General features: G+C 40.8%; 2 protein-coding genes across 5 annotated transcripts in view; both read left to right on the plus strand.

The window, feature by feature from the left end:
• Positions 1-694: 694 nt before the first annotated feature.
• Positions 695-9,064, plus strand: aftph (aftiphilin). Of its 2 annotated transcripts, XM_011484180.2 has the most exons (8): positions 695-1,388; positions 2,039-2,160; positions 2,572-3,419; positions 3,498-3,655; positions 5,501-5,627; positions 5,753-5,803; positions 7,681-7,776; positions 7,851-9,064. In XM_011484180.2, exons 3-8 carry the CDS (start codon positions 2,622-2,624, stop codon positions 7,950-7,952), a joined length of 1,332 nt encoding a protein of 443 aa, XP_011482482.1. In that variant the 5' UTR covers positions 695-1,388; positions 2,039-2,160; positions 2,572-2,621; the 3' UTR covers positions 7,953-9,064. The 2 variants fall into 2 exon arrangements, with proteins under 2 accessions (XP_011482482.1, XP_004077279.1); XM_004077231.3 differs by lacking the exon at positions 2,039-2,160 and having other exon boundaries at positions 700-1,388.
• A 9,927-nt stretch (positions 9,065-18,991) lies between these two features.
• LOC101163434 (ABC transporter G family member 23) overlaps positions 18,992-26,324 on the plus strand; it is a 31,017-nt gene continuing 23,684 nt past the window's right edge. Inside the window, exons 1-5 of one of the 3 annotated variants that reach the window (XM_020709348.2) lie at positions 18,992-19,173; positions 20,411-20,553; positions 21,908-22,067; positions 23,945-24,099; positions 25,170-25,277. In XM_020709348.2, the coding sequence (XP_020565007.1) occupies positions 20,420-20,553; positions 21,908-22,067; positions 23,945-24,099; positions 25,170-25,277 (557 nt within the window). In that variant the 5' untranslated portion in view covers positions 18,992-19,173; positions 20,411-20,419. Of the gene's footprint in view, positions 19,174-19,761; positions 20,194-20,404; positions 20,554-21,907; positions 22,068-23,944; positions 24,100-25,169; positions 25,278-26,324 lie in introns of those variants that run through there. The other 2 variants (XM_020709347.2, XM_020709346.1) reach the window with 2 other exon arrangements.

Below are 26,324 nucleotides of genomic sequence, written 5' to 3' on the forward strand. Positions count from 1 at the left end.
CTTTATTGATCACAACTATCCAATACAAAACAGTGCAATACAATGAGAGGAAAAGAACAAGCCAGGGGGTTATTATTAAATGTGACACAAAGACATTGAAACTATTGTCAGAATGTTTTATTGTGTTCGTGTATTGTTTGACCTCATTGACAAACATTAAAAATGAGGGGTATGATATGTAAATTTGGATTTATGAAGGTTCCATTTGCATAAAAATACTATGAGCCTAATTATGTATAATTGTTGTTTTTTATGAAATGGACAGTGGGTGAGGCCAAACTGTCCATGTTTGAAGCAAAGGTACAAGCCTGAGTCTATTTATGTGGGTGGAAATGAAGTTACAAACTTTAGACCTAAGTTTGGTGGAAAAAGGTCATGATCAAAACAAATGTACAACATCTTCAAGGTGTTCTTGACAAAAAGAGTGGGTTGCATCAATGTCTTTTTATGAATTTTTGTAAATACATTGTGAATGGGTAGAATTTATGGATTAATTTAAAAGGAATTCTTTCACTTTATTGATTAAAAGATATTTTGCTGACAGATTCCAGATCTTTTTCCACTCTAATTAGTAAACTAGGTTATTCCAGTAAGAAATTACATAAAGAATGGAAAGAGGAAAGACAAATGTGGCCAATTTCTAATTTAGTGGAGTCAAATGATGATAAATTTGGACTCTGTAATGATGAGCTTTTGAATAACACACTAATACATTTAGGGGTTGCTTTTACGACTATTTTAAACTCAGTTTTAGGGATTTTGATGCAGTATTTAAGGCAGAATTCTTCATGTGACACCAAATATCCTTTTGAGTCAAACAGTTGATGAACCAGAAGGATGCTTTGAGTAAACCAAGATAGATAAAATAAAGATTTATGTCTATATATAATGTATTTGCTGTTTCATATGTAGTATTTGTGTGGAGAAAAAATATGTTTGTAAATGGGTGAAAAAATAACATTTGGTATGAAATTCGGTTATCATTTAAAGCCCAATGAATGAAACTGAGGGTGCAAAGCCAATTGTCCTCTTTAGGGGGCGACATTGCTCCACATCCGCTCCATTAAGATCGTATCATAAGAAGAGGTGTCACTTCGCTGAAGAATGTTTGAGCTGACGGTGAAATCGGAGGTTTATTTTCAGGCAGGGGGCTCCGTTTTCACGGAAACAGTGGGTTGGGTCAGAGCGGATCCAGTCCAGCGCCTTCCGTTTTGGACCTTTTCCTGTTTTCCTATCTCCAACTAAAAAAAAAAAAAAAAAAAACGGTACTAAGGCGCGGAGTGAGAGATTTCCTCTTTGTCGTGCCTCATAAACAGAAGTGATGTTGGGAGAGGAAGATGGAAAACTGGGCTGTGGCATGAACTGAGAGGCTGAGGGACAGCATACGGGTAAATTAAAACCTCTTCATTTAAACAGGAGGTTCCCTTTAAATTCCTGTTTTGTGTTTTTTTTGTTTCGAAGCGACAAGTCGTTACGTGAGTTAGCTGGAGGTCACTTTAGCTAATCAGCCGGGGGAGATGGGAAAACGAGAGGTTTGGGATTAGCAGTTCCTTTTGAATGTATTTTCTTTTTTTTTTTTCTTTTTTTTTTGTTTCATTAACTGAAATTGGAAAATTCCTTAGCATGAACTTCTTTAGCAACTTTACGTTGGTTTGCAGGTCACCATAACTCAACGTGAATGTGTGTTTTTATAAATATGTCGGTCTCAATTTTCAGCAATTGTGATGGACTAGGGGTTCTGGATGAAATGCTAGTGGATTTACTGTTATTAGGGAGAAAATGAGCTGTAAATATTAGCTTTGAGTCATGCAAAGTGGCGTACTGGATTGGGGATTACTGGGTTGCTCATGTGACAGATAATCTGTCCTGGGCTAATTTACTGACAGGTGACCGAGCTGCCGGTTGACAAACAAGAGACATTTGGGCAAAATTCCTCAACAACAAAAAAAAAGAACCCAAAAACTGGAAGTCCAAACTAAACAACAAAGAAGAATTAAACTTTGCACTTAAAAGTACCACACAGAATCGATATCCACAGGTCTCCTTTGAGGAAATCCATTCTTCAATCCTAATCTGATAGAATCTGAGGGCTGGGATTAATCTGAGATCTACACTTTGTAGCAGGACGAACAAGTCGGACAGGAAAAGGCAGTGAAACAGGTCAGATTTGCTCCAGCGTTACTACAGCATCACTATCACTGTGATCATTCATTGTTTACACTGCAACCTGTGGGGGGAGTGTCATGATATGTGGTAGTTTGGGTCTGTTGAGAGATTTTTGTGAAGCACTTTCTTTTTCACATTGATTTTCTGGCATCAACAGAAATTAATCAGTAAAAAGCAAAGAATTAGGTAAAATATCAAAGAGTCCTAATGAAAATGGTGTTTTTAACATGTTCTGGTGGCATTTTTCCGATGATGGAGAACATATATGAAGACAATTTAAAATAAACGTTTACCAGTAAAAACAAATACTGATGTAGAACTTTACAATCTTTACAAGATAAGATCCATTTTTTTGGTTGGGGAATCACTTCTTACCTACAGTTCTTCACCTGTTCTCTCTTTCAGACCCATGAGGCCTTCAGGTCTCACTAGGAGAGCCCTTGAAGCCTGCTGTCATGGCCTCGCCCCCTTCCTGCTCCTCCTCTACATTTGACGAGGAGTTAAAGGAGCTCTCTGACTGTGAAGATGCTAAAGAAGCGGGGTCCTGTTTCAGACCGGGACCTGTGAAGCCGGACTCCATCCACGCTCTCCCATCTGATGGTCATGCAGGTGCTGGGGGGTCGCAGCTCTCCGCTGCCGCCTCCTCCTTGCCTCTCACTAATGGATTTGATGGGGGTGACCGGATCTTGTCTCTAGAGGGCTCCTCTTCCCCTGAGGGGGAGATGGGGTTTGCTGATTTTGGTGTTTTTGGCGAGCAGGCGGCACACCCGTGGTGCTGTGGTCTCACCGAGCGGTGGGACAGCCAGGTGGGAGGAGCAAACCAGCAGGTGGGTAACTCAGGACAGAGGGGCGTTACCCAGTCTGCACCCAGATCCCAGCATGCCCTCGGGGCAAAGGAAGATGTGTGCTCGCCAGAAACAGCCTTCCAACCTCAGGACCGCAGTCATCCTCAGGATGATGGCGAGGCTCAGGAAACATCTGCTACCTCCCGCCAGTGCGAGTCCAGCACAGAAGGAGCACATTTGACTGAAAGGAACTCTGAGCAAAGGATCCTGGGAAGCATCCCACTGAGCGACAGCTTTGCAGATTTCTGCTCAGCATCCGCGCATGGGGGTGGAGGCGGGGCATGGGGGCACTTTGAGGAGCGATTTTCACTGATGGACCACGTGGAGTTCAGAGAGGCGGTCAGCAGCCTGCACCCTGAGGAGGAGGAGGAGGAGGAACCCGGAGGTGGGAGGAGGAGCAGCACTCAGGTAGGGTCCGTTTCTAAAATAAAATAAAGATCAATCAAAAGCACATCTGCATAAATTGACCTGAACCCTGTGGGTCAGACTGCGTGCCGCGTCCTGCAGCTTCTCCAGTCCAGCTTTCCTGAGGTTCTGCTTCAAGCTGAGGAGGAAGAGGAGGAACTGCTTGATCTCAGCGCTGTTCTTCAAGCCCAGCTTCCTCCACAGAGTGAGGAGGCTGCAGATGTCAGTCACACTCAAAGGTACAACTGCTATCATGCAGCCACAACCATTTTTCCTTCTTCAGCTTTCATTTGTTTCATTTTTTTCTCCCTGTAAACTAAAGTCAAATCTGTTCTGTGTCTCAAAAAGCAATTCTGATCTATTTTAATTTAAAAAAAAATATTTTTTTGAACAAGCATGAGATTGAATCAGTTTGGAATTTTAATTTAATTAAAAATAAGACATAAATAACCCCAAAGTAACAACATCTTTAAAGGTACACTTCCCCTTCCTTATGATATTTTCAAAATAAAAGCTCATCTGGCAGATCGGTCAATGTTTAAATATTTTAGGCTCTGATCACAGTAATGTAGAAAGTTTAACTTTTGCATAACTTTAATTACTACGTTAGTTAAAGTCACATACTATATAAACCTGTAAACAAAGTAAACAAAGACCCAGATGATGATCATCCCAGCTCCATGTGGTCTGGATAATGCAGCTTCATGCTGATTTCCTGGATCTTTACATGTCTTTTAGTCCATAAAAGAGTCTTCTTCAGTGTTTGAGGGGGCCTGCAGGTCATCTTGATCCACAGCTGCACCGAAGTCTCTTCTCTAAATGTTACAGCATCCTCTGATTCTCCACGATTGACCCAATATTCATGCTTTTGATCTGAAAAGGATGGAAAACGGCTGCAGACTTCCTTCATTCAAAAACCAAAACAAGCAGTCTAGTCCAGAGGTGATTCTTTCTTCTGGTCACTGCGCTCTCAGATTCATGTGAACACAGACATAAACCAAAAACATGAAGCGCTCCATAATAATGTTTGATCCGTTACAATGCTAACAGCGTCCCAACTCCAGCTATATTTATCTTCTGTCCTGATGTTGGTTCTCAGCTGGGATGTCTCGATCCGATCACACAATTTCAGACTCGATTGAAATTGGATGATGTTTCCCGATCAGAGATCAGATATTTCTTTTATTCTCTTCATAAAATCGGCACTAAATCTGTCAACCTTGTTACTACAGACACTACAGCGTTAGTTTGAGAAGGAGGAGCACAAAAGGTAAAGGTAAAAACCGGGTGAAGTTAGCAAGATGTTCACAAATTCGGACTTCAGGGATCAAAAACTCTTTCAATAGATATTTAAAACTGGCGCAAGTGTCTCTATTGGTTTGATTTAACCCAAGCAATGACCTACAAAGAAATTTGACTAGAAAAAATATAAGTATTTTGAACTTTTTCGATGAGAATTAAATGGAGAGACGGCTGCCAAGGAACCGTCTACAAAGTGCAAGCTCCTGGAAAAGATCAATAACATCTCCATAAAAAAAAATACTAATAAATAGTTACTTTTCTAGTAATGAATACTTATCATATTTATGCTACAACATTGATTTAGGAAGAAAGTGATTTCTATTTTTGAGAATTTTTCATGTAAACATAGATTATAATTAATCAAAAAATAACAGTAGTTCTGGAGAAAGTGAAGCTAAAGTCACCAAACTTCACACATGATAAATTATCACCTATTTTTACTATTTAATAGTTAACTATTATTATTAGTTGATAGTTGAGACCATTTTTGCTTGATTGTTTAAACTACTTCACTGGAGTGTTTGATTGTTAAATGATTAAAGATGGTAAATCAAAGAAAAATCTGTATCTGTTTATTAATTTGTTCCTTTTTTTAATGTGTCGCTTTTTTTAAAGTGGATCAGGACTTTGTATTGGCAGATTCATAAAATCAAATGACTTTGGGCTAAAAAAAAACCCACACTGCATTTCCTGCAAATGTGTTCTTTTAATACGATCTAGATGAGGTTTTTCCATGTTCTACTAACAGCAGGGACTCATGACGTCCACTGATCTTCTTCCAGGACAGAGCGGACGATGCTGTGGCCCCACCACCACATCCACAGCTCAGTGGGCCTCCAGTTTCGCTGGGATGGATCTCACAGCAACCAAATCCTGCTCAGATGCCTTGGAGTCGACTCCAGGAACAATGTGAGTTTGACATTTGGAAAATCTTGAAGCCTGAAGGAGAAAACCCCGATTAAAAAATAAATGCTCAAAGCAGGTGTGTTTACCTGAACACACTTTCTGTTTTTTCTTCCTCTCATCCTCCACAGGTGTTCACTAAGAAGCGGCTGGGGAGTTTGTCTGCTCACGCTTCAGGCCTGGTGAGTCAAAGCAGAGACTGCTGGGAAAGCTTAGCGGCTAAAGATGCCGATGTTCCACCCGATGAAGCTAAAGTATATCAAAGAGGGGAAAAAAGAACAGGGTTTAAAATGCTACACTAAAGGCAGGAAACGCTAAGATAACTGCTGAGATCGTAGCCCTGCTGAAAATGTGCTAAATGAGCTGAAACGGGTTAAAATGTTGGCCTCTAGTTTAGCTCAATACAGCTAACACGAAACAGTGCATAACAAAAATATTAACTTTATGTTTGGAATGATCAACTAGTAAAAAATTAAACACAAAAGAAAAAAAAATTAATTAAATGATATATGCCAAGTATATTGTGCTAAAAATGTTATGCCAAATATGAATTGTTAAATTATAAAAAACAGTTGAAACCTAATTGAAACTTTGTTGTACCAAAGAAAGTGTACACTGCTAAATTAAATGAAAGGAAATTAAGCAAAATTCTGGTCGATCTTTGTTCCAAAACTCACCTATAGTCATTTTACATCATTTATACTTGCCCATATGTTTTCATTTGATTTTATAAATATTAACAATAAATCCGATTTATTTATATTGTACTTGTGAGATGTGTTTGGTTTTTTTATATGTTTTCATTTATTTATTTTATTATTAGTATTCTTTTGACTATGTTTACTATTTTAACTCATGTTTTTGTTTTTATCTTACTAATATCTATTTTATTATGGGAAGCACTTTGAGATGCTCTGTAGCGTGAAAACCACTATACAAATAAAGTTAAATTGAATGAGCTCTGGGTCATAACTGAAAGAACAGAGTCCCGAATACAAGCGGCTGAAATGAGCTTCCTCTGTAGGGTGATTGGCCGCTCCCTTAGAGATAGGGTGAGAAGCTCGGTCACCCGCGGAGAGCTCGGAGTAGAACCGCTTCTCCTCCACATCCAAAGGGGCCAGTTGAGGTGGCTCGGGCATTGAGTCCGGACGCCTCCTTGGCGCTTACCTGGGGAGGTGTTCTGGGCATGCTCCACTGGGAGGAGTCCCCGGGGAAGACCAGGGACACGCTGGAGAGACTATGCCTCTTGGCTGGCCTAGGGGTCCCCCCCCCCCAGAGGAGCTGGAGGAAGTGGTGGGGCGAGAGAAGTCTGGGCATCTCTGCTTAGACTGCTGCCCCCGCGACCCGGTCCCAGATGAGTGGAAGAAGATGGAAATTTTGAATTAAAATACAACAGTTTTAGGTTTTAAAAACAAATGAAAATGCTCAATTCTGGACATTAAATCAGCTGAAAAAGCCTCAATAATACTGAATAATGCTAAAGGGCTAATTTAGGTGCCAAGAACACTAATCCAAATTATGGAGGTTTCTATTTAACGATACATGTTGATAGCAAATGGAGTATCTAGTGAAAATACTCAAAACATAATACTGTTTAAAGGTAGATACTGAAGTAGATGCTAAAATTAAGTAAAACTAAGGTAAATAATTTTGTTTAAATAGGTTGAAATGATATAGTACTGTATTTTTATAAGTCGCATATATATTTTCATTCAATTATTGTTATTATGATTTACCTTTGATAATAAAATGTCCATTCTGTTTTACTGTATTTTTTAAACTAAATTTCCCCCAAAAGTGCATTGTGATTTTTTTTTTTCCGTCTTAATTATGCATATTTTTGGCATTTGCAACCTGAACTCCAAAGCAACTTATAGTCCGACTAGTACGGTATTTGATAAAAAGAAGCTAAAAATGCTAAATATATAAACAAGGAAACTTCTGCTAAAACACAATTTTGGTAGTTTTTGTAAATAATCAAACATTATGCTGGAAGCAGCCTAATTGCAGCAATAAAGAAATCTAAATGAAATGTCTAATTTCCATAAACTTGTCACAGGGAAGGCCTGATCCTTCCAAAGATGCTCCGGCTGTCTGCTCTCCAGAACCACTGAAGGCCTGCAGCTTTCAGGACCCGGCGGATTGTTCAGTTCAGGTGTTTTTCATCACTCTAAGCTCAACGCCTGGCCTCAGACTGAAATGCTCATTCCAGTTTTCTTGTCTGTGCAGGAGCTTCCTTCCAGCCCTCTGGACTGGAGCATCCGTGGCCTTAGCAGCTCTCAGGACAGCGCATCCCCCCGCCGTGCACCTCTTTTCTGGGGATGGAAGTAGACTCCAGCTTCATTAAGAGCACCTCCAGACTGTGAGGCGTTCTCCTCCACTCCCTGCTGCTGTGGGGTAACCCCTCCAGAAAACAGGAGCCTGTGCCTGTTCCCTCCTCATCATCACCTGCTGCTATCTGTCTGAGGGAATCATCTCAGTGTTCTTGGGATCTTCCCTGGCAGTGCTCCTGCTGAAGATCAAACCGTTCGGACTCTTTCTTTAACAGGAAAATGTGTTTCTGTTTCAATCAAGCCGGATCTTCTGGTGCTCTCAGATTTGTTCCAAAAGAAGAAATGCTGCCAAACGTAAACACACTGTTTATTCTTTGCTCAGGAACCTTTCTCTAATAGTCATTTGAGCTTTAGACTGAATGTGAAAGGGATGTGTGGCTTTTGTTTGATGTAAAAACTTGATTATTGTTATCATAATCGTGTTTTTTTTTGTAGTGGCAGGCATCAAGAAAGAATAGAGGATAACGTGCTGCACAAATGTTTAAGCTGTTCTGCACAAATGGGCTCAATCTATTTTAAAATATGTGACAAACGCTTAACTGCGTGTTCCCACTAAATCCCAAAAAAGTAAGAATTTGTCACATTTTGAATGCACTGAAAACATAACAGCTCTAGAAAGTGAAAGAGCAGAGCTTTGTAGCATGAACTGTTGAAGCTGTGAAAGAAAGCTGCCCCTCTTTTGTTTCAAAAAATTTTCTTGTTTTCTGGAGTCATTTTTATGTCCTTCTTACAAAGGAACAGTAGAGGGCAGTGTTCTCTGGAATTAAAAACCAGAAAAAATAAATCTACTAAAACTGTCACATTACTTTAAATGCATACAAGTTCTGCAGAAAACTACTTTTACATATTTATTCAAGTTCTTTTGCACTTTATGCTGTCATTCCGAGCAGTTTCCACTCCTAAAGTTCCTCATTGTGTTATTTTCTGTTACAGGCGTTAACATTTGTGCCTTTTGGAAGCAAAAATGTTCTGTTTCGGTCCACATGGATGAGTCAACTTTAGACCAACACTGTAATCCTTTTTTTTAAAAAAATAAAACGATTTATCTCGAGTTGAGACCTTATGGACTACATGAAAGACTGCAATAAATCAGCTGTCTACTGAAATGCAGAAACGTGTTGCCTCTTCTTTTTGGGTCTTGATTGTATTGTATTGAATAGGAAATTTTAAACGATTCAATTCCATTTTATTTATAAAGTCCAATATTACAACACAGTTGTCTTAATGGGCTTCACACCGGTAATTGTACAAAACATGAAATCAGTCATAAATACTATAGCTTTGAATTGAATTAGAATTGAACTAATTGCACGGTGGTGCAGTGGTCAGCGCTCTTGCCTCACAGCAAGAAGGCCCCGGTTCAAGTCCCGGCTGGGGGGCCTGAAACAGAACAGCAATGGGGGACCTTTCTGTGTGGAGTTTGCATGTTCTCCCCTTGCATGCGTGGGTTCTCTCCGGATTCTCCGGCTTCCTCCCACTGTCCAAAAACATGCTTCATAGGTTAATCTAAATTGTCCCTAGGTGTGAGTGTGAGAGTGAATGGGTGTGTGATTGACTGGCGACAGACTGGCGAACTGTCCGGGGTGTCCCCTGCCTTCGCCAACAAGTGGCCGGGATGGGCTCTGGCAGCCCCGTGAGCCCAAAAGGGATAAAACGGAATAGAAAATGAATGAATGATGCATGAATGAACTAATCAGACTAAGTGAAACTGCCCCTTAAGCTGCGTTCACACCAAACATGGTTCACGTGGCAGAGGCGGACAGTTTCAATATTAAGTCAATGGTCCTGTGGCGTGATTTGAGCGAGGGGCACGGCATGAAGGTGTAGCAGCGGTGAGACATGAATTGGGCAGTGGCCAATCCAGGCTACAGTTTAAAAACAAATCAGAACTCTGGAGTGCGACTTCACCCACGCCCAGTGATAAGCACCTTGGTTCCAGAAAATGTGGTGAGTTTACCTCGGGGAGTCACTGAGGTGGCCGATGTAGCCACAGAAATGGTGACCCCGGATCAGCCCGACCTGTCCCCTCCGCCAGCACCAGAGGGGGATTTGGGCTGAACATCACCCACCTGCTGGATGATGTCCCGATGATGTCCCAGTTAGACAACGCTACCAGCGCACCCCTCCTTCCGATTATAAGGGCGTGAAGCAAAACATTAAGCAGTTGTTGGAATCCCAGGTAATTGGGGAGGGCAGCAGCCCATATGCCTCCCCAATCATGGTTGTAAGGAAAAAAGATAAGACTGCATGTGTGTGAACTACCATCAGCTGAACTATAAAACCAGGAAGGATGCATTCCCTCTTCCCCCCCATTGAAGAAACTTTGGACTTAATGGTGGGGGCCCGCTGCTTTTCCACAATAGATCTGGCCAGTGGATACAATCAGGTCCCAGTTGCAGAGGAAGATAAGGCCAAAACAGCATTCTGCACTCCATTCGGTCTCTTTGAATGGAACCGCAATCCTTTCTGACTTTTTGCCTTTGTACTTGGATGATATTTTGTTTTTTTCATCAACAGTTGACCGGCACCTGGAGAGGCTTGAGGTGGTGCTCGGGTGGTTGCAGCAGGAGGGGTTAAAGGTTAAACTGAGTAAATGTGCCTTCTTTCAACGGCAGATAAGTTACCTGGGGCATAGGATCTCAGACAAAGGGGTTTCCACAGACCCCAGCAAGGTAGAGGCGGTAGCCAACTGGGAACCCCCGACTACCATCTACCAACTGCAGTCATTTCTCGGGTTTGCCAGTTACTATTGGTGGTAAGTCAGCAGTAGGCTTGATGTAACGCTGGACGGAGGAGTGTCGTGAAAGATTTGAGACGTTGAAATCTAGACTAACCTCAGCCCCTGTCTTTGCCTATGCTGACTTTTCTCTCCCTTGCATTTTGGAGGTAGATACCAGCTATGGCTGTACAGCCGCAGGAGCAAGGAGGTGAAGTGAGGCCCATTGCTTATGCCAGCCGAGGTCTACGACCCCAAGAGCGTAAAATGGATAACTACAGCTCGATGAAGCTGGAGTTTCTGGCTCTGAGATGGGTGATGAATAGAAAGTCCAGGGAGTATCTCCTGGGACAAGTGCATTGTCTTCACGGACAATAACCCCCTGAGCAACCTGTCTACTGCAAAGCTTGGTGTCACTGAACACTGTTGGGCAGCCCAGCTGGCCTCACTTGAGTTTGAGGTCAAATACAGCTCTGGGAGAAGTAACAGGGATGCTGATGCAGTGCAGCAACATCTTTCAGAACCACTGGAGTGCTACAAGGTGGTGATGCCAGGTGGGCTGGGTGCCTGTGCGTTTCTTTTGTACTTTACTTTGGATTTTGTGGCTCTTCTTAAGCATGTTTATCCAGTCATGAACTTAAAGGATCACACAACTTTAAAAACGGAATACGGTTGATTAAAATGACTTTTAAAGCAGTAAGTACATCTCCCAAAGTAAATAAAAAAAATCTGAATTAAAAAAAGGAATTTCTATGGATAACAAGATTGTTTTCTTCCAGGTTCCCAGAATGTGGAGTACTCTGAGTGTTTTGTGTGCCAGACCTGTCATAAATTTCCGGACATGAAGTCTCTTCGCCTTCCACGAGAACCACCTTTACAAACTGACGTGGCCAAGAAGTGTCACGGCTGCTAGAACCCAGTCACAGGTCAGTCCATTTCCCCCTCAATTACATACAGTCTTAACCTTATTTCAATTCTATTATAAAAGCCTGTTTCCACTACAAAAACATGATTGACATCATTATTGAAAAAACTCCTAAATAAAATGCAATGAAAAATAGTAATAGTAATAAGATCAAATATCAGAGGTTTAAACAGAAACAAGTGAGGGTAAAACTTTTAACTGCAGTGTTTGTATTTTTGCACCAGTTTATACCAGTTTGAAAAGTGTTTTAGGAATAAAGCATGTGTTTAATATAACCATTCTTAAAGTTTATAGCTCAGTAATTCATCAAACGGAAAGAAAATGTGTTGGAATATATAGAATAAATATGAATCTTTCTCAAATGTAATCAAAAATTGATCAATTCTACCACAAGGGGGCACCATCCCCCTTGTGGTGCAAAGGCTTCTGGGTTACAAGATCGCCTAAATGCAGAGAGTTGTTTTCAGGAAGGTCATCCAGAGTAATAGCAAAGCATGAAGAGGAAGAAGAATAAACATGACAAAAGGTCAGGAGTGTGTGAAGATGAAAAGGTTGACTAAGAAAAAGTGGGACACTGAAAGGGACAGCAGACGGGAGTACAGGGAGATCCTTTTTTAATCAGATTTTGTCTGAAGACTGGAGGAGAAGGAAACATGCAGAGTTGTAGAAACTTCAGAGGAACAAAGCTGATGAGGCACACAATGAAGTTCTGAGAAAGAGTAGTGGAAGCTAGGCTGAGATGTATCTTTCTGGAGAGGTACAGAGAAGGTCAGAAGCTGCTTTGTGTCGTTGTAGGTGTAGAACAGGACTCTGCAACCCGAGGCTCTGGAGCTGCTTGTGGCTCTTTCACCCCTCCGTGTGGATCTGTGGATGAAGAAAAGTGAAAACCATTTTAAAATATAAGGATTTCTTATGATCATTCAACCAAATGAGTAAGTTACATTGATAAATTTAAGGGCTGAGGTGTTCTCAGAACAGTAGGATAAACTGTGAAAGTTCGGTCCAACGCTGCCGGCATGACACTAAATACCAATGCCTGCAAGGCAAGTTTATTTGCATAGCACAATTTGTACACAAAGTAATTCAAGGTGCTTCATAAAACAGAAAAATGCATTAAAATAACAATACATCATAGAAATAATCAACGTAAAATTGACTTTAAAAGAAAAGAAAAAATTTGAAAATTGATTTGGAAGGAAAGGAAAGAAAAGTGCAGATAGGAGCTTTCAGTCATATACACGGCTAAACAGAAATGTTTTAAGTCTAGATTTGAACATGAACACAGAAGAGGCCTGTCTTACGACTTCAGGGAGGCTGTTCCAGATTTTAGCTGCAGAATATTGAAACGCTGATTCCCCTTGTTTAGTTCTGACTCTGGGAATCAACAGGAGGCCGGTCCCTGAGGTCCTCAGAGTACGAGATGGTTCATATGGCACTAACATGTCAGAGATGTACTTTGGTGCGCTGCCATGGAGAGATTTGTACACAAGCAGAGCTGCTTTGAAGTCTATTCTTTGAGGTACAGGGAGCCAGTGCAGAGACCTGAGCACAGGACTAATGTGATCATACTTCCTGGTTTTGGTCAGGACTCGAGCAGCAGCATTCTGGATGTACTGAAGCTGTTTTACAGCTTGTTTGGAGAGGCTGGTGAGCAGGCCGTTACAGTAGTCTAACTTACTGGAGACAAATGCATGAATAAGTATCTCCAGGTCTGGCTTTGACATCATGTTTTTGATTTTGGCAATGTTTTTCAGATGGTAATGTGCAGCTGATGTTACTGATTTGATATGGCTGTTAAAGTTCAGGTCAGAGTCCATGATTACCCCTAGATTTCTGACTTGATTTGAGGGTTTAAGAGACAGAGAATGAAGGTAGCTGCTGACAATTTCTCTTTGTTTCTGTGGCCCAAAAATAATGACTTCGGTCTTGTTTGAGTTTAGCTGGAGAAAGTTGTTCTGCATCCACGCACTGATCTGTTGGAGGCAGTGGCTGAGTGAATCCACCGGCCCATATTCACCTGTTGTCAGTGACACATAGATCTGAGTATCATCTGCATAGTTGTGATAAGATATGTTATTACTGCGTATTAACTGCCCTAGTGGCAGCATGTAGAGGTTGAACAGAAGGGGTCCCAGGATCGATCCCTGGGGCACACCACAAGTCAAGGCCATGTAGTCTGAGACACAACTCCCAATTTCAACAAAATATTTCCTGTCTTCCAGATAAGACTTGAGCCAACTTAGGGCAGATCCAGAGATGCCAACCCAGTCTTGGAGTCTGTGCAAAAGGATCCCATGATCAACAGTATCAAAGGCAGCACTCAGGTCTAGCAGGATTAAGACAGAGACTTTTCCATCATCAGTGTTCAGGCGGATGTCGTTGGTTACCTTGATAAGAGCAGTTTCTGTGCTATGATGGGGTCTAAAACCTGACTGGAAAACATCAAACGAATTGTTTAATAAGAGAAAGTCAGTGAGCTGTTGGTAGACAACTTTTTCAAGGACTTTTCCTAAAAATGGCAGATTAGAGATAGGTCTGTAATTATTCAGTACAGTGGGATCAAGACCGCTCTTCTTCAGGAGGGGTTTAATGATTGCAGTTTTTAGGCCTCGGGAAATATTCCAGAGTAATTGGTGGCAACACACTGTTCAGGACAGACTTTAGAAATCTAGTGGGTAGCACATCAAGGCAGCATGTAGACGAGCTCACACTGGTGATGGTCTCTTGGACAGTTTGGTCAGTGACAGATACACTGGCTTTTTTAATGCCCTGAACCTTGTCCTTAAAAACATACACCAAACTCATTACATTTTGGTGTGCAAACCAGTTCTATTGGTAGCTGGGTTGGAGGGTTAGTTAATCTGTTTACTGTTGTGAACAGGATACGAGAGTTGCTGCTGCAACTTCCAATGATTTCAGAGAAGTACCTTTCCCTTGTTCTGCATAAAATCTGGTTGTAAGCGTACAACTCCCCCTTATACATTTCATAATGAACCTGGAGTTTTGACTTGCGCCAATTTCGCTCAGCTCTGCGGCACTGTTGTTTCTGTGCCCTGACTAGATCATCCTTCCTCAAGGGAGCTTTCTGTCTATGTTTTCTCAATTTAACCTTCATAGGGGCAATGGCATCCAGAACATTCAAGATGCTAGAAGTAACGGAATTCAGCATTTCATCAACATTGGCACCAGAGGCGTTTTCAGGGTTTATCATTTCTACAAACTGTGCCCTAGTGTCTCCTTTGGACAACTGCAGGGCCAGGCGGTGGTTTGGGAGCAACAGACAGTTCAAACTATACACAGAAATGATCAGAGATGGCGACATCAACCACACTGACATTGTAAATAATAACACCCTTTATGATGAGCAGGTCCAGAGTGTGCCCTCTGCTGTGGGTGGGGTTCTGTGATCTACCAGAATGGACAGGTTTCAAACACTGAGGGGAAACGCTGAGACATATTTTTTTCACAAACCTTATACACGTTTTTATTGGATCCTGTGGAGACGTGAACTCCATTGCCCAATGAACATCTCCCCAAGTCGGTTGATGAGGAAAAAGCACAATAAAAGACGGATCAGGTTAAGCAGAATAATGTCAAAAACAGAGTTCTGGAGCTGTGCCGCATCACAGTGCGTCTGCTGCTGCTGCTTTTTTACAGACACAAATGTTCGCAGCCTGAGTAAACACATGCAATGGGTAAACACTTTTTACTGATGACAAATCAATGAAGTCATATTTATATTCTGATTAGCAGTGGTAAAAAAGAAGGGAGAAGAACAGCAGCCCACCAAAGTAGAGTAAAAGGGCCTATTTCATGCAAAATCAACTTTTTGAGCTCATTCATTTACCACTGATTTTTAAATGATTTAATCCATTGATTTTTTAATCTTTTGATTTTTAAAGCATTGACCTTTTATTGTTTTTAATGTGTGTGTGTGTGTGTGTTTTATGATTGTCAGCAGATGGCCATTTAAAAATTTCCTCAGGGATTATTAAAGACCTCGTCTGTCTGTCTGTCTGTCTGACAGTCAAAAAATATTTTACAGGAATTCTGATTTAGCCTCATAACTGATATTATTTATTTCTAACTTTCCCTCTCAGAGGAGGCTGTGACCCCAGCCTGCAGAGCTTAAAAGTTCACAGGCTCCACCTGAGGCCTTTTTTTCTTCTTTTTTGATCCTTTGTAGGAAAAATATAAAAGATTGTAATTGACTGGGATGGTGTAACACAGAAACATGACAGACTGTTTTAGTTTTAATAGTTATAATCAAGTCATTTAAGAGCCTGAAAAAATGCCTGCACACACCCACGGGTCTTGGAGCAGTGGATGGCTTTGGAGAAAAGGAAGGCACAGGAGCAGCAGCAAATGGTTCTAGCACAGACTCCTGCTCCGAGAGGGGAGCAGGTCTCACAGAAGTCGGGGATTGCTGCACTAATACATGATCCAAAAATTAAAAATCTCTGCATCGATCACATAAGTTTTAATAACAACTTAAAACACATCACTCATCACTCATCTCCCGTTGAAAGAAGAATGGGTCCAGGATGGACAGGACGACAGAGAACCCTTTTTTCAAACTCCTTTCTTCCCTCATATAGAGGTCTTTTCTTCCCCTAATCTGTTGAAATAGCAAAGGTTATTAGGTAATGCTATCAGCATTTGATACATTGTAAGCAGAAGAGCTCAAAAATAGACAACTAACTTACGTTACAATTCAACTTCCTCCGAAACACTGCGCCATGCTTTTTCTTTCACCGCCCTGTTTAAGAGGGTGGAAAATGCAGGACTGCTTGTGGTTCCTACAATTAGTAAAAGTACGGTTGGAGGGAGAGCGTTTAGCCACCAAGCCCCTGTTTTATGGAAAAAGCTCCCAGCTCATGTTAGAGAGGCCGACTCAGTTTCTACATTCAAAGTTAGACTGAAAACATTCCTCTTTGGACAGGCTTATTGTCAGACTAGTTAGTATTCAGAGATTATTTAACTTAATGTTAATATGTTTAAATTAAACTTAATAACAATAACTATTTGTTTTAAAAGGCTTCTAGAAGTTGAAGCTGGGGTGACTATGGTGCACTGGGGTTCTGTCCTCTTTTCTCATCTACTTCTACCCTTCCTCTCCTCTATTCTTGATTTTTATTCATAATCTTGTTCTCCATGCCTCTGTTTGGTGCAGTGCGATTCATGTACTGTCCCTCTTTCCCTCTCCCCTCCTGGGGAGTGGAAGTGCTTCCAGATTCCAGTTGGCTCATCCGTGCTCCTGTACCTGACCGTGTACCTCGTCTCTGCTCCTGCTCCTACACCTGGCTGTGGATCCTGTCTCCGGCTCGACTCGCGCCCCTGACTGTCTCCCAAACTCAGTCTGGATGAAGCTCGTCTGCTGGACTTTAAACATGTAGTTGTAGAGTTAGATAGGTTCCTTCTTCTCTATGAGTTCTGGTAAATCGCCTGTCCGTTCTGGGGGAGGATCCCGCCTTCATGTGGGCACCCCTGGGGTTTCTTCGTTTTTCCCGGAATCCATTTTTTTTAGGAGATTTTCCTTACCGCGAAGGGGGGTCTAAGGGCAGGGATGTCCAGTTTGGCTTTGTCAGTTTGTTAGTTCAATTTAGTATTTTCCTATTGAATTCTATGTATTTATGATCCTTTTGAGTTTATTTTTTTCAGTTACCGATACGAAGCCCATGTCGTTGTGAATTTGGGCTATACAAATAAAATTGAATGAATTGATAAATGAAGAACTTGGTATCGTATAATTCCATCCAGATGCAAACTGCTATAATTAATTTCTCCTTTCTAATCAAATTGTTTATAAACGACTGGCACTTTTCTGAATTGAGAAGGACACTACCCATATGTCACTACCAAATGGGTCCCTGATTGGTCAAAAATAAACTGGCTTAAAGGCCCACTCCAATGAAAATAGTGTTTTTGGTGTTTTTAACATGTTGTAGAATTTTTTCATGATGGAGAGCATATATAACATAATTACATCTATTCAAAAGCATGCATAAGGTGTTTATATGCATTAACAAAACAAAAAAGTTTAATCCTTAACCTTACTACTTCTTCCTCATTCAGTCACATTCTTGGTTCTACCATTTTTATTTTGTATCATTAACTTGTTCTTTTTAAATACTCATACATTCTGAAAAACAGCAATGTTAAATAAAAACAAAGCTACTCTGGAAAATACTGAGTTTGAAATCAGAGTTTCTAAAAAAAAGCCATAGAATTATGATAATATTCAGCATGATTAAAAAGGAATATTTTAAAATGCCTGCGACAGACTGGCGACCTGTCCAGGATGTCCCCTGCCTTCGCCCACCAGTGGCCGGGATAGGCTCCGGCAGCCCCGTGACCCCGAAAGGGACAAAATGGAAGAAGATGAATGAATGAATGAATTTTAAAATGCTGTTTTAAAATAATGAACAGGTTTTTAAAGCAAAATTATATATATTTAATAACATAATGGTTAGTTTAAAATCTGCATGCAGATTTCACAATTTCATGATCTTTTTATATATTTATGAGAGGTTTGTTGGTTGATTGTGTGATTGCACAAAGTCAATTCTTTTTATTTTTATTATGAACAATTTGGGGCTCCAGATAATTGTGGTAGCCGGAAATGCCTATTCTTCCATCTAGCGGTGGCCTGTGGAACAGCATATATATAAATATTTTAAAATAACAGTTTCCTTAAAACACGCTTTTCTAAACACGAACATTTTTTAAAAAGTTGATTCATATTCTGAGTTAAAAAAGGCAGAATTTACAGAAAAGATAGTGAAGTTTTTCTGAGCAGAACTTATCCAAGGGAGATATGACCCCCCCCCCCCCCTTAGAACTAAACGAAATAAAGCATAAGGGAAAATATATATTTTTTAAAAGTCCTACATGAGCCCCCTCTCTGCGACGCTGACCCATCCCCCTCCCCCTCCTCTTCCTCCTCCTCCTCCTGCTACTGCCATGGCCGCAGATGCCGCAGATGCTGCGGGTGATGCAGACAGCACCGAGATGCGGCAGCAGGTAAAGATGCTCTATTTGTTTTCGGTCGATATAGGCGCTTCCTTCTTCTATACAGCGGGCCTCTGAGGACGCGTCCGCTGCAGGCTGGAGCCGGAGTGCGGCGGATACCTCCGCGTCGTGTTTTCATGGTTAGTAAACGCGCGAGCCAGGACGCAGGTTTTTATAGGGCGGAGGGAGGGCAGGCGGAGGCTGTGCCATCCTCTGCTGATAGGCGGCGGGGGACAGCCGAGCCCAGTTGTCAGAACCGAGCGTCCAAGTCGTGGGTGGCTTTATCTGGGTCAGTACCAACCAGACCAGGGCGTTGGGCCAGAAGAACGCGCGGGGTCGCAGCTAACAGCGCGGTGCTTTCATAGTGAGCTCCGAAATCTCTGCTTCGGTCACCTGTTAAACGCGCGTGCGCCCGCCCAACCAGTTCTTTGACTTTGACGCGCTTGGCGTGCTTACTGGGGTCAGCTGACGGTCACGTGGTTCCCGCTGGTTTTCCTCAGTCAGCTCGCGCTCGCGCCTCTCAGTTTGTCTTCATCTTCCGCACCTGTCTCACCTCTGCACATCCAGGTGAGTGTTTCTCTGAGACTCAGCTGTTGTGAAAGACAGGTGTTTCTAAGGGAAGCTGACAGGTCCATTATATGGAGCCTGCCTGATTACAATAAGGTCTTTTTTTAAATTATTAAACCAGGAAGTTCTGAAGAACCCAACAGATATCCGGACTCCTTTTCTGCTCGGTGCTGCGTTCAGGTGTCAAAGGACAGAGACAAACATCAACTGCTGCTTTATTGGCTGGAATACCAGGAAAATTCATTTGATCCTACAAGCATCAACAGATTCGAGTCAATTATAACCCCACTAAAAGTCCAGTCCCGCCAACGTTTACACAAACTTCATTTATATTTTTGTTTCTTTGCAGAAAAAAGTTCCAAGAACTTCCCAGGACTTAAGTTTAAAAACACAAGCAGCAAAGCATTTGCTGAGATTCTCCATTGTTTGTTTTACCTGCATGCATTTGACTGCAGGGTTTTTAACCTTACCGACCAATAAAAGCATGTGTAAATGATAGAAAAGTGTTTTAAAAGTTTGCTAAAGAGCCTAGTTTGAAAAAACAAACAAAACAACAACTTTATTTTGTTTTTCAACCGAGGCTGCAGAACTAAAAAAAGCAAAAGTGGAGTGTGTGTCCACAGAAGGAACAGAAAGCTGCACCAGCGCTCTCATCTGGGGTTGTTCCTTAGTCATAACAGAGGAACAGAGACTTTCCATGAGCGGCTGCTGCAGGTGTCACAAAATAGTCACCAAAGTGCATCGGCTGGTGTCCAAATCTTCTTCCAGAACGTGATAGCTTTGACTAATTCTTAGCAAAAAGACAGGAACATTCTGCTCAATGGTCACATGTGTTGTGTGAACTGTTTGTTTAGATAAGAGGCAGACATAATTAGGGTGAGTCAAAGGCTGATAAAGGAAACGTACTGTCCTGAAGTTCTGATTGGATGACGCGTTTTAGTGGCCTCGCTGACTCTTAAGGCAGGTCTGCCGCTCTAGGATCGCAGTCAGTGGAGCGTGCAGACCTGCAGACACATCTGAGTGAGTACTAATTGTTTTCCTCCTCAGGGGACTTGTCACAGCTTTTTTGAGCAGTAACCGAACTTTTGGATCAGCTGACATGCAGCGTAACTGCAGGAAAGCAGAAGAATATTCTAGGAGTTCCTCTTTTTAGGCTCAACGCTCATAGACTTGTGTTTTTTCTTTGTTTTTTTTGTGTGTTTTTTTTCTGAACCAATCTCCTGTCTTTCAAATGAAGGAGGGAAGCATGAAGGCTGATTTGGAAGCACCTCTTCCTCCCGCACAGAGCGATTCCGCCATCCGCTGCCGAGATGTTTGCCGCTCGTACGGCAAACTGAAGGTCCTCAGCAACTTGAACCTGACGGTGCCTCAGGGTCACATGTGAGTAGAGCTGTTCTGACCAAAATCTGGCCGTATTTTCAAGACGTTGACTTCAATGGTGATGCTATACCAAGGGAACAAAAAAGAAAATGCTCTTCCTAATCAGTTGATGTGCAAATGAAGTTAGCATTCTTGGGTGAGGTGCCTTTGTCATCCACCTACTGACTGATGACTTGCCAAACATGTCCATTTCCTGCCGTCGGAGTCAGGTGTCCCTTTCGAAAAATACATCTTGTTGTGCTCTGGACACAGGAAAATTCCATCACCCAAAAGGACAGGCAGTGTAGTGAGACAGAGAACATACAGTATGGCATTGCAGCAACAGTTTACCTTCCATTTCCTGGGAGGAATTCCAGAACTGAACGTCTGGCTCTTGTCTTTAGTGTCTGTCAGAGAGCCACGCTACATATGATTGGTGTCCTGCTTTCTTGCACAGATCTGCAGTTCTTAACCTTATAAGCCAGAAAATTTTAAAGGTAGTTGTTGCATTCAGAAACTGTGCCGGAAAGGTAAATATGACTACTATGACAGTCATGAAAGTATTTAGTAACATCCTTACTCAACAATTTTATAAATGCTCATGTGTTTATCAGGCGTCAGACCTTATTAGTTTCATTCTGTAGTGGTGAAACTTTTCTAGTAGATGCATTAGAGAAGGGAGGTTGTGATGTTTCCTAAAAGCATGAAGTTTTGTGTGTTTTGTCTAATCTTATTGACCTTCTAACACATTTTTACAGAACCACATAACCATAATTCGATGAGTCATGAAATACAAATACTTTACAACATTAGTACAGAAGTATTATAAACATTTTGTTGCAATAACTCCCGGTTGAGTAAAACTGTTGCAGGTTAAAAATTTGTCTTGATAATTTGCCGTAGCAGCTCAGAAGAGACAGAACTGTGCAAATTAGTGTCAACTTTCTCTTTTTTTCTGAATTGTTGCACAAATGTTCTCTTAAAGCTTGGGTTCATATTCATGCAGTTGGCATGCGTTAACATACTAATTATTAACGGGCAAAACTATTTTTTTAATTACAAACATAATGCAGGTTTGTTTTTTAAAAGCATTTCATTTGGTCAACTTTCCATGTGTTTAGTTTCACATTTCAGCTCATAAATTTTCATCAGAGATTTTTCATTTAATCGAAACTGTCAGCAGTTTTTTAATGGCTCAGATAGAGATCTGTGTTTTACCTGGTTAATTATTATCATTCAGATAAATACAGTCTTTGCTTTGGCAGTTTGGCAATGCTATACAAGTTTCAGTCCATCTGAAAATGGAGGATGATGGGATTTCACAACAAAGACAAAGGATCCTTTGAGTTGACGTTCTTTTGAATTTACTGTGTAGCTATGGCCTTTTGGGTCCAAGTGGATGTGGAAAAACGACACTACTAAAATGCATCGTGGGAACCCTGAAAATCTCCCGGGGGCAAATCACCGTCCTGGGAAAGCCGCCGGCATTTCCCGGACACGACGTCCCGGGAAAGATGGTCGGATACATGCCACAGGTAAATTAAATCAGACCAAAAGTTGAAGAATTTTCCTAAAATGCAAATGTTGCAAAATGTTGTTTAAGTTTCAGAGGAGTGCTTGCTTGCAGTGTTGTGACATTCTTTGAAGATGTTTGTGAGTGGAAGGTTTTAGGCATTTGAAGAGGAAAATTATAGCGGGATTGTTTTCTCTAGCCACATGCAGCAGCTTGCTTTGAGCCATGAATCCACCTCATACTGTCAAATGGGAGGTCTGATGAGGTCCACTGCACACATGGCACACGTGCAACCCGTCAGCATTAGAATCATCTGAGAAACGGAATGAGACGCCTAAAAAGCTCACCTGCCTCTGCTGTCTGATGTTTACATTTAAAGGAAAGCATTTTCTCTGCGAAATTTTAGAAAAAAAATACACAAGCTGCAAATCAGATTCAGATCTCAGATTTACATCTGGAAGGACACTTAGTAATGTCAAAACATGGTGGTGGTGGGCTGATGATGTGGGCTTGCTTTGTAGCTATGATCCTTATACACTAGGGAATAAAAAAAAATCAAATAATATTTTATGAATATGAAAGTCAAAAGTTCAGACTTTTCTGTCTTAAAAATAGTATTTTGAATCTTGTAACCGTAGACAAATATGAACACTTTTCAATGTGCTTTGTTTTATTTTGTAATAAAAGGGCAGCATTTATCAAACCATAAGGATGACAAACTTTAAATTCTACTATTTGCAAGTATTTGCACGGTCTATTAACAAACTATTTACGACAGTTAATGTAAATCCTCTTTTTATTTAAGTGCAGAGCTGAAAATTAAAGAAAAAGTTAAAAGTCAATTTGAATTAAATGGCAGATTTCTATAACAACTATTGAAAATAGTGCAAAAAGGATGTAATACCACGGAAATATTGAACATGGATACAGCTCAGCTAAAGTTCTGATGATTGAAAATTGACTTTCCTTTAGATGATTAAGATGTCCAAATGTTAAAAAATTATTGTAGTTAATGAAAAATATGATTTTTGGATGTTTTAACATTTATATCCAGGTTCAAAACTGAGTTTTTAAATGTTACAACCTTCAGGGTCACATTTTCTGTACAAGGTACTAAAATATCGAGTTGAACTTTTTGAATTTTTATTACATTTTTAGATTTTTGTTATAACAAATAGTTACAGAAAAAGTTATAATAAAATTGTAAACCCAAAAGCAACAAAAACAGTGTTTATTTATTGTTAAATAAAGAGTAAATGCATTTTTTTTTATAACTTAAGTTTATTTTTCTTTTTTGTTAACAAAATATAAGACACTTGAACATGACATCAAACGAATTGAATCTTACAAAGAGAAGAAAACGAAAGAAAAAGAATGATAATAACTAAAAATAAATAGATAAAAAAGACAAGAAAATAAAAAAAGAAAATTGAACACGTCAGCCACCATTCCAGAAATGTAAACACGTTATACATTGGCCTGTGAGTTTTTATATACAGTCCATTTGTCCCATTTTTCCTTAAAATGTCTTTCTCTCAATCTTAAAGCAAAAGTCATCTTTTCCATAATATAAATCTCCTCCACTATTTCAGTCCAGTCTGTAATGGTTGGTGGTTCTGGCTTAAGCCATCTTCTAGTTATTGCTTTCCTTGCTGCAATCAGGAATATTTTCACCAATAAATAAAGAGTAAATGCATTAAATAAAAATGGATCCATGGAGTTTGGAATCTTTGTTGAATTTTGTTGTAGAGGATCCCTTTTAATTAAAAAAATAAAGTTTTGAAATACTTTTTTTGTCTACAAAATCTTGGAGTAAAATCTCTCTTGTTAGCTATTTGGAAGTTTGGACACCATTGTAGTCCGGATTTCAGGAATTAAAGTTGTGTTTGTGTCGTGCAGGACTTGGCCCTATACAACGAGTTCACCATCAGCGACACGCTGACTTTCTTCGGCCGAATCCACGGCCTGACGCAGAAGGAGACGCAGGCGCGCATGAACTTCCTCATCGACTTCCTGCATCTGCCTCAGAAGTGCAGCCTGATCCGAAATCTCAGGTGAATCCCCGACTCCTGACTCTTCTTTACGCCCGTTTTGATTTTTCCCAGCCCAACAGTTTTCAGTGTTATAGACCTTATCAGCGCCGGTCCTCACAGATGGTTTCATTTCATCCGATTTATGATCCACCGTAGCCTTTGGACCTTAATCACCTGAGCCTGTGCGTTCTGCATCAGACAAACATTAAGGAGATATGATTCAAATATCGTTCAAACAAAGATGGTTGATTATTAACATCTCCAGCTACATTCAATTTTCTTCAGCCACTTCTCCAGGAAGTTAACAAACGGGGACACAGCAGCCCCCCTTTGCCTCAGCTAAAATGTGCTGAAATAATGCAAGACGTGTAAATGAGCAACGTTACCTCACCTCCTGCCTCGCCCCTTTTTTTTGGCATCCCACACAAAACTATTGGTTGTGACTGCGATACCTGATCGGCATCTGAGTTTTTCCCACAAGGTTTTTTCCCCACGCCGCACAGCAGGTGATCATGTCTCCTGTTTTTCCATGCATTTCCACAGAAAGTCATGGCATTGAAATGCAAAAACAAAAAGAAATACATTTTTTTATGATCTGCTGCAATTTTGATTGCAGATTGTGAGAAAATTAGTTATTTTTAGTGAAAAGTTGTGTTTTTTATTGATATTTATGTAAGAGGGAATCCAGCTTGAGTCGTGTTCTGGTTTGTTCTGTTTGTCATTTGATGGAACAACAGGACAGATGTCTGTGGAATGTGTGAACATGCTGCACATGGTGCTTCTCCTCATGTCCACTTTAACACATCTGCGGTCTGTGACCTTCTAAATGTAGTATCTCAGAGTTTGTTCTGGCCGGTTATGTCATCTCCCAGCGTACCTGCCTCAGGAATGCCTGTTCGCCGGTCTCTTGCCTGGCTGGTTTGTCTTGAATGTTTTGCCCTGGCTACTTTCTGCTCCCACCTTTCACCTCCTGATGGATTTGAGCAGCTTGCGCAGAGGCGAGGTGGATGACAAAACACTCAGGAACTCAGGAGGTGATTTGTCTGTTGTTCTCCCCCCGTTGACGGTTTTTCTCCTTCTCTGTGTCACAGTGGGGGCCAGCGGCGACGGGTGTCGCTCGGAGCTGCCCTTCTGCAGAACCCGGAGCTGCTCATCCTGGACGAACCGACGGTTGGAGTGGACCCCGTCCTCAGGGCTAAGTATGCAACCATCTGCCAGAGATCCATTCACAACACCTCCCATGTCCCCTAATGGAAATAATAGTGCACAAACTTGATCCTCCAATTTTGGTCAAAACAGAAAAAATAGCTAAAAATGAAATCAAACTTACTGTTAAAATCCCTGCTTAAGATCCCCATCACAGCAGAGGTCCAATAGGATTTCAGTATTTTTTATTAAAGATCCACTCTGATTAAAATGGTATTTTTAACGTGTTCCTATGGCCTTTTCTTTATGATGGAGGTCATATATTAAGAACATTTGGCTTAAAATTGCATTTCTGGCTATTTCTTTATACAAATCAGGAGCAGAAAAAATGTTGTTTAAAAAAGATCATATCTCCATTCTGATGCATCCACTTTCAGACAAAATGATCCATGAACGTCTTTGTTTTCTACATCTGAGCTGGTATCTGGCTCTAAAACTTTACGGTGGGGGGGTTGGGGATGGTGGGGGGGGGGGGGGCAATCTACGCCAACTCGGTGCACAGTCAGCTAAACAAGCACCTGATGCATCTGCCAGCTTTTATGAGTTTTTACTTTGTTTGAGTTGATAAAGTATGAAATAAAAAAACAAAACTCTTTGGGTAGTTCACCACATTCCAATGCCCTTAACAGGAAAATAAGTGTTCCAAAAGACAGAGAGTGAATGTGATCCAGTAAAACCAGTCATGAGACATTTTAAGGCGAGAAAAGCTGTTCTTGACAAACTTAAGGTCTGACATCATGTTCATAATTAAGTGTTACATCATTAAGATAAAAAAAAGAATAGAATTTAAAAGAAAATGTATCTTAAATAGTAATTTCCATTGTCTCTTTCAGTGTTTTATGAATATGATTAATGTAGAGGTAAATATTTTTACAGAAATTCTGAATGTCAGTCAATTGAGCCTGTTTATTCTGGTGCAACATTAATTCCGCTCTGGTTGTTTGATCATTTTTCTCTTGTCAGATAAAAGCTCTAAAGAGGAAATGATGCTTTTCTGTTTGTCAACTTTATCAAAAAAAAAATGGAAAGAGATGCTTTTT

This window comes from Oryzias latipes, chromosome 15, assembly GCF_002234675.1.
Source record: "Oryzias latipes chromosome 15, ASM223467v1".
Lineage (NCBI taxonomy): Eukaryota > Metazoa > Chordata > Actinopteri > Beloniformes > Adrianichthyidae > Oryzias > Oryzias latipes.

What these genes read in the sequence shown, in the direction of transcription:
- aftph (XM_011484180.2), top strand. Translation starts at nt 2,622, where the DNA reads ATGGCCTCGCCCCCTTCCTGCTCCTCCTCTACATTTGACGAGGAGTTA. An exon ending in GATGTCAGTCACACTCAAAG is followed by an intron (nt 3,656 to 5,500) that starts GTACAACTGCTA and finishes ATCTTCTTCCAG; the next exon opens with GACAGAGCGGACGATGCTGT. An exon ending in GAGTCGACTCCAGGAACAAT is followed by an intron (nt 5,628 to 5,752) that starts GTGAGTTTGACA and finishes CATCCTCCACAG; the next exon opens with GTGTTCACTAAGAAGCGGCT.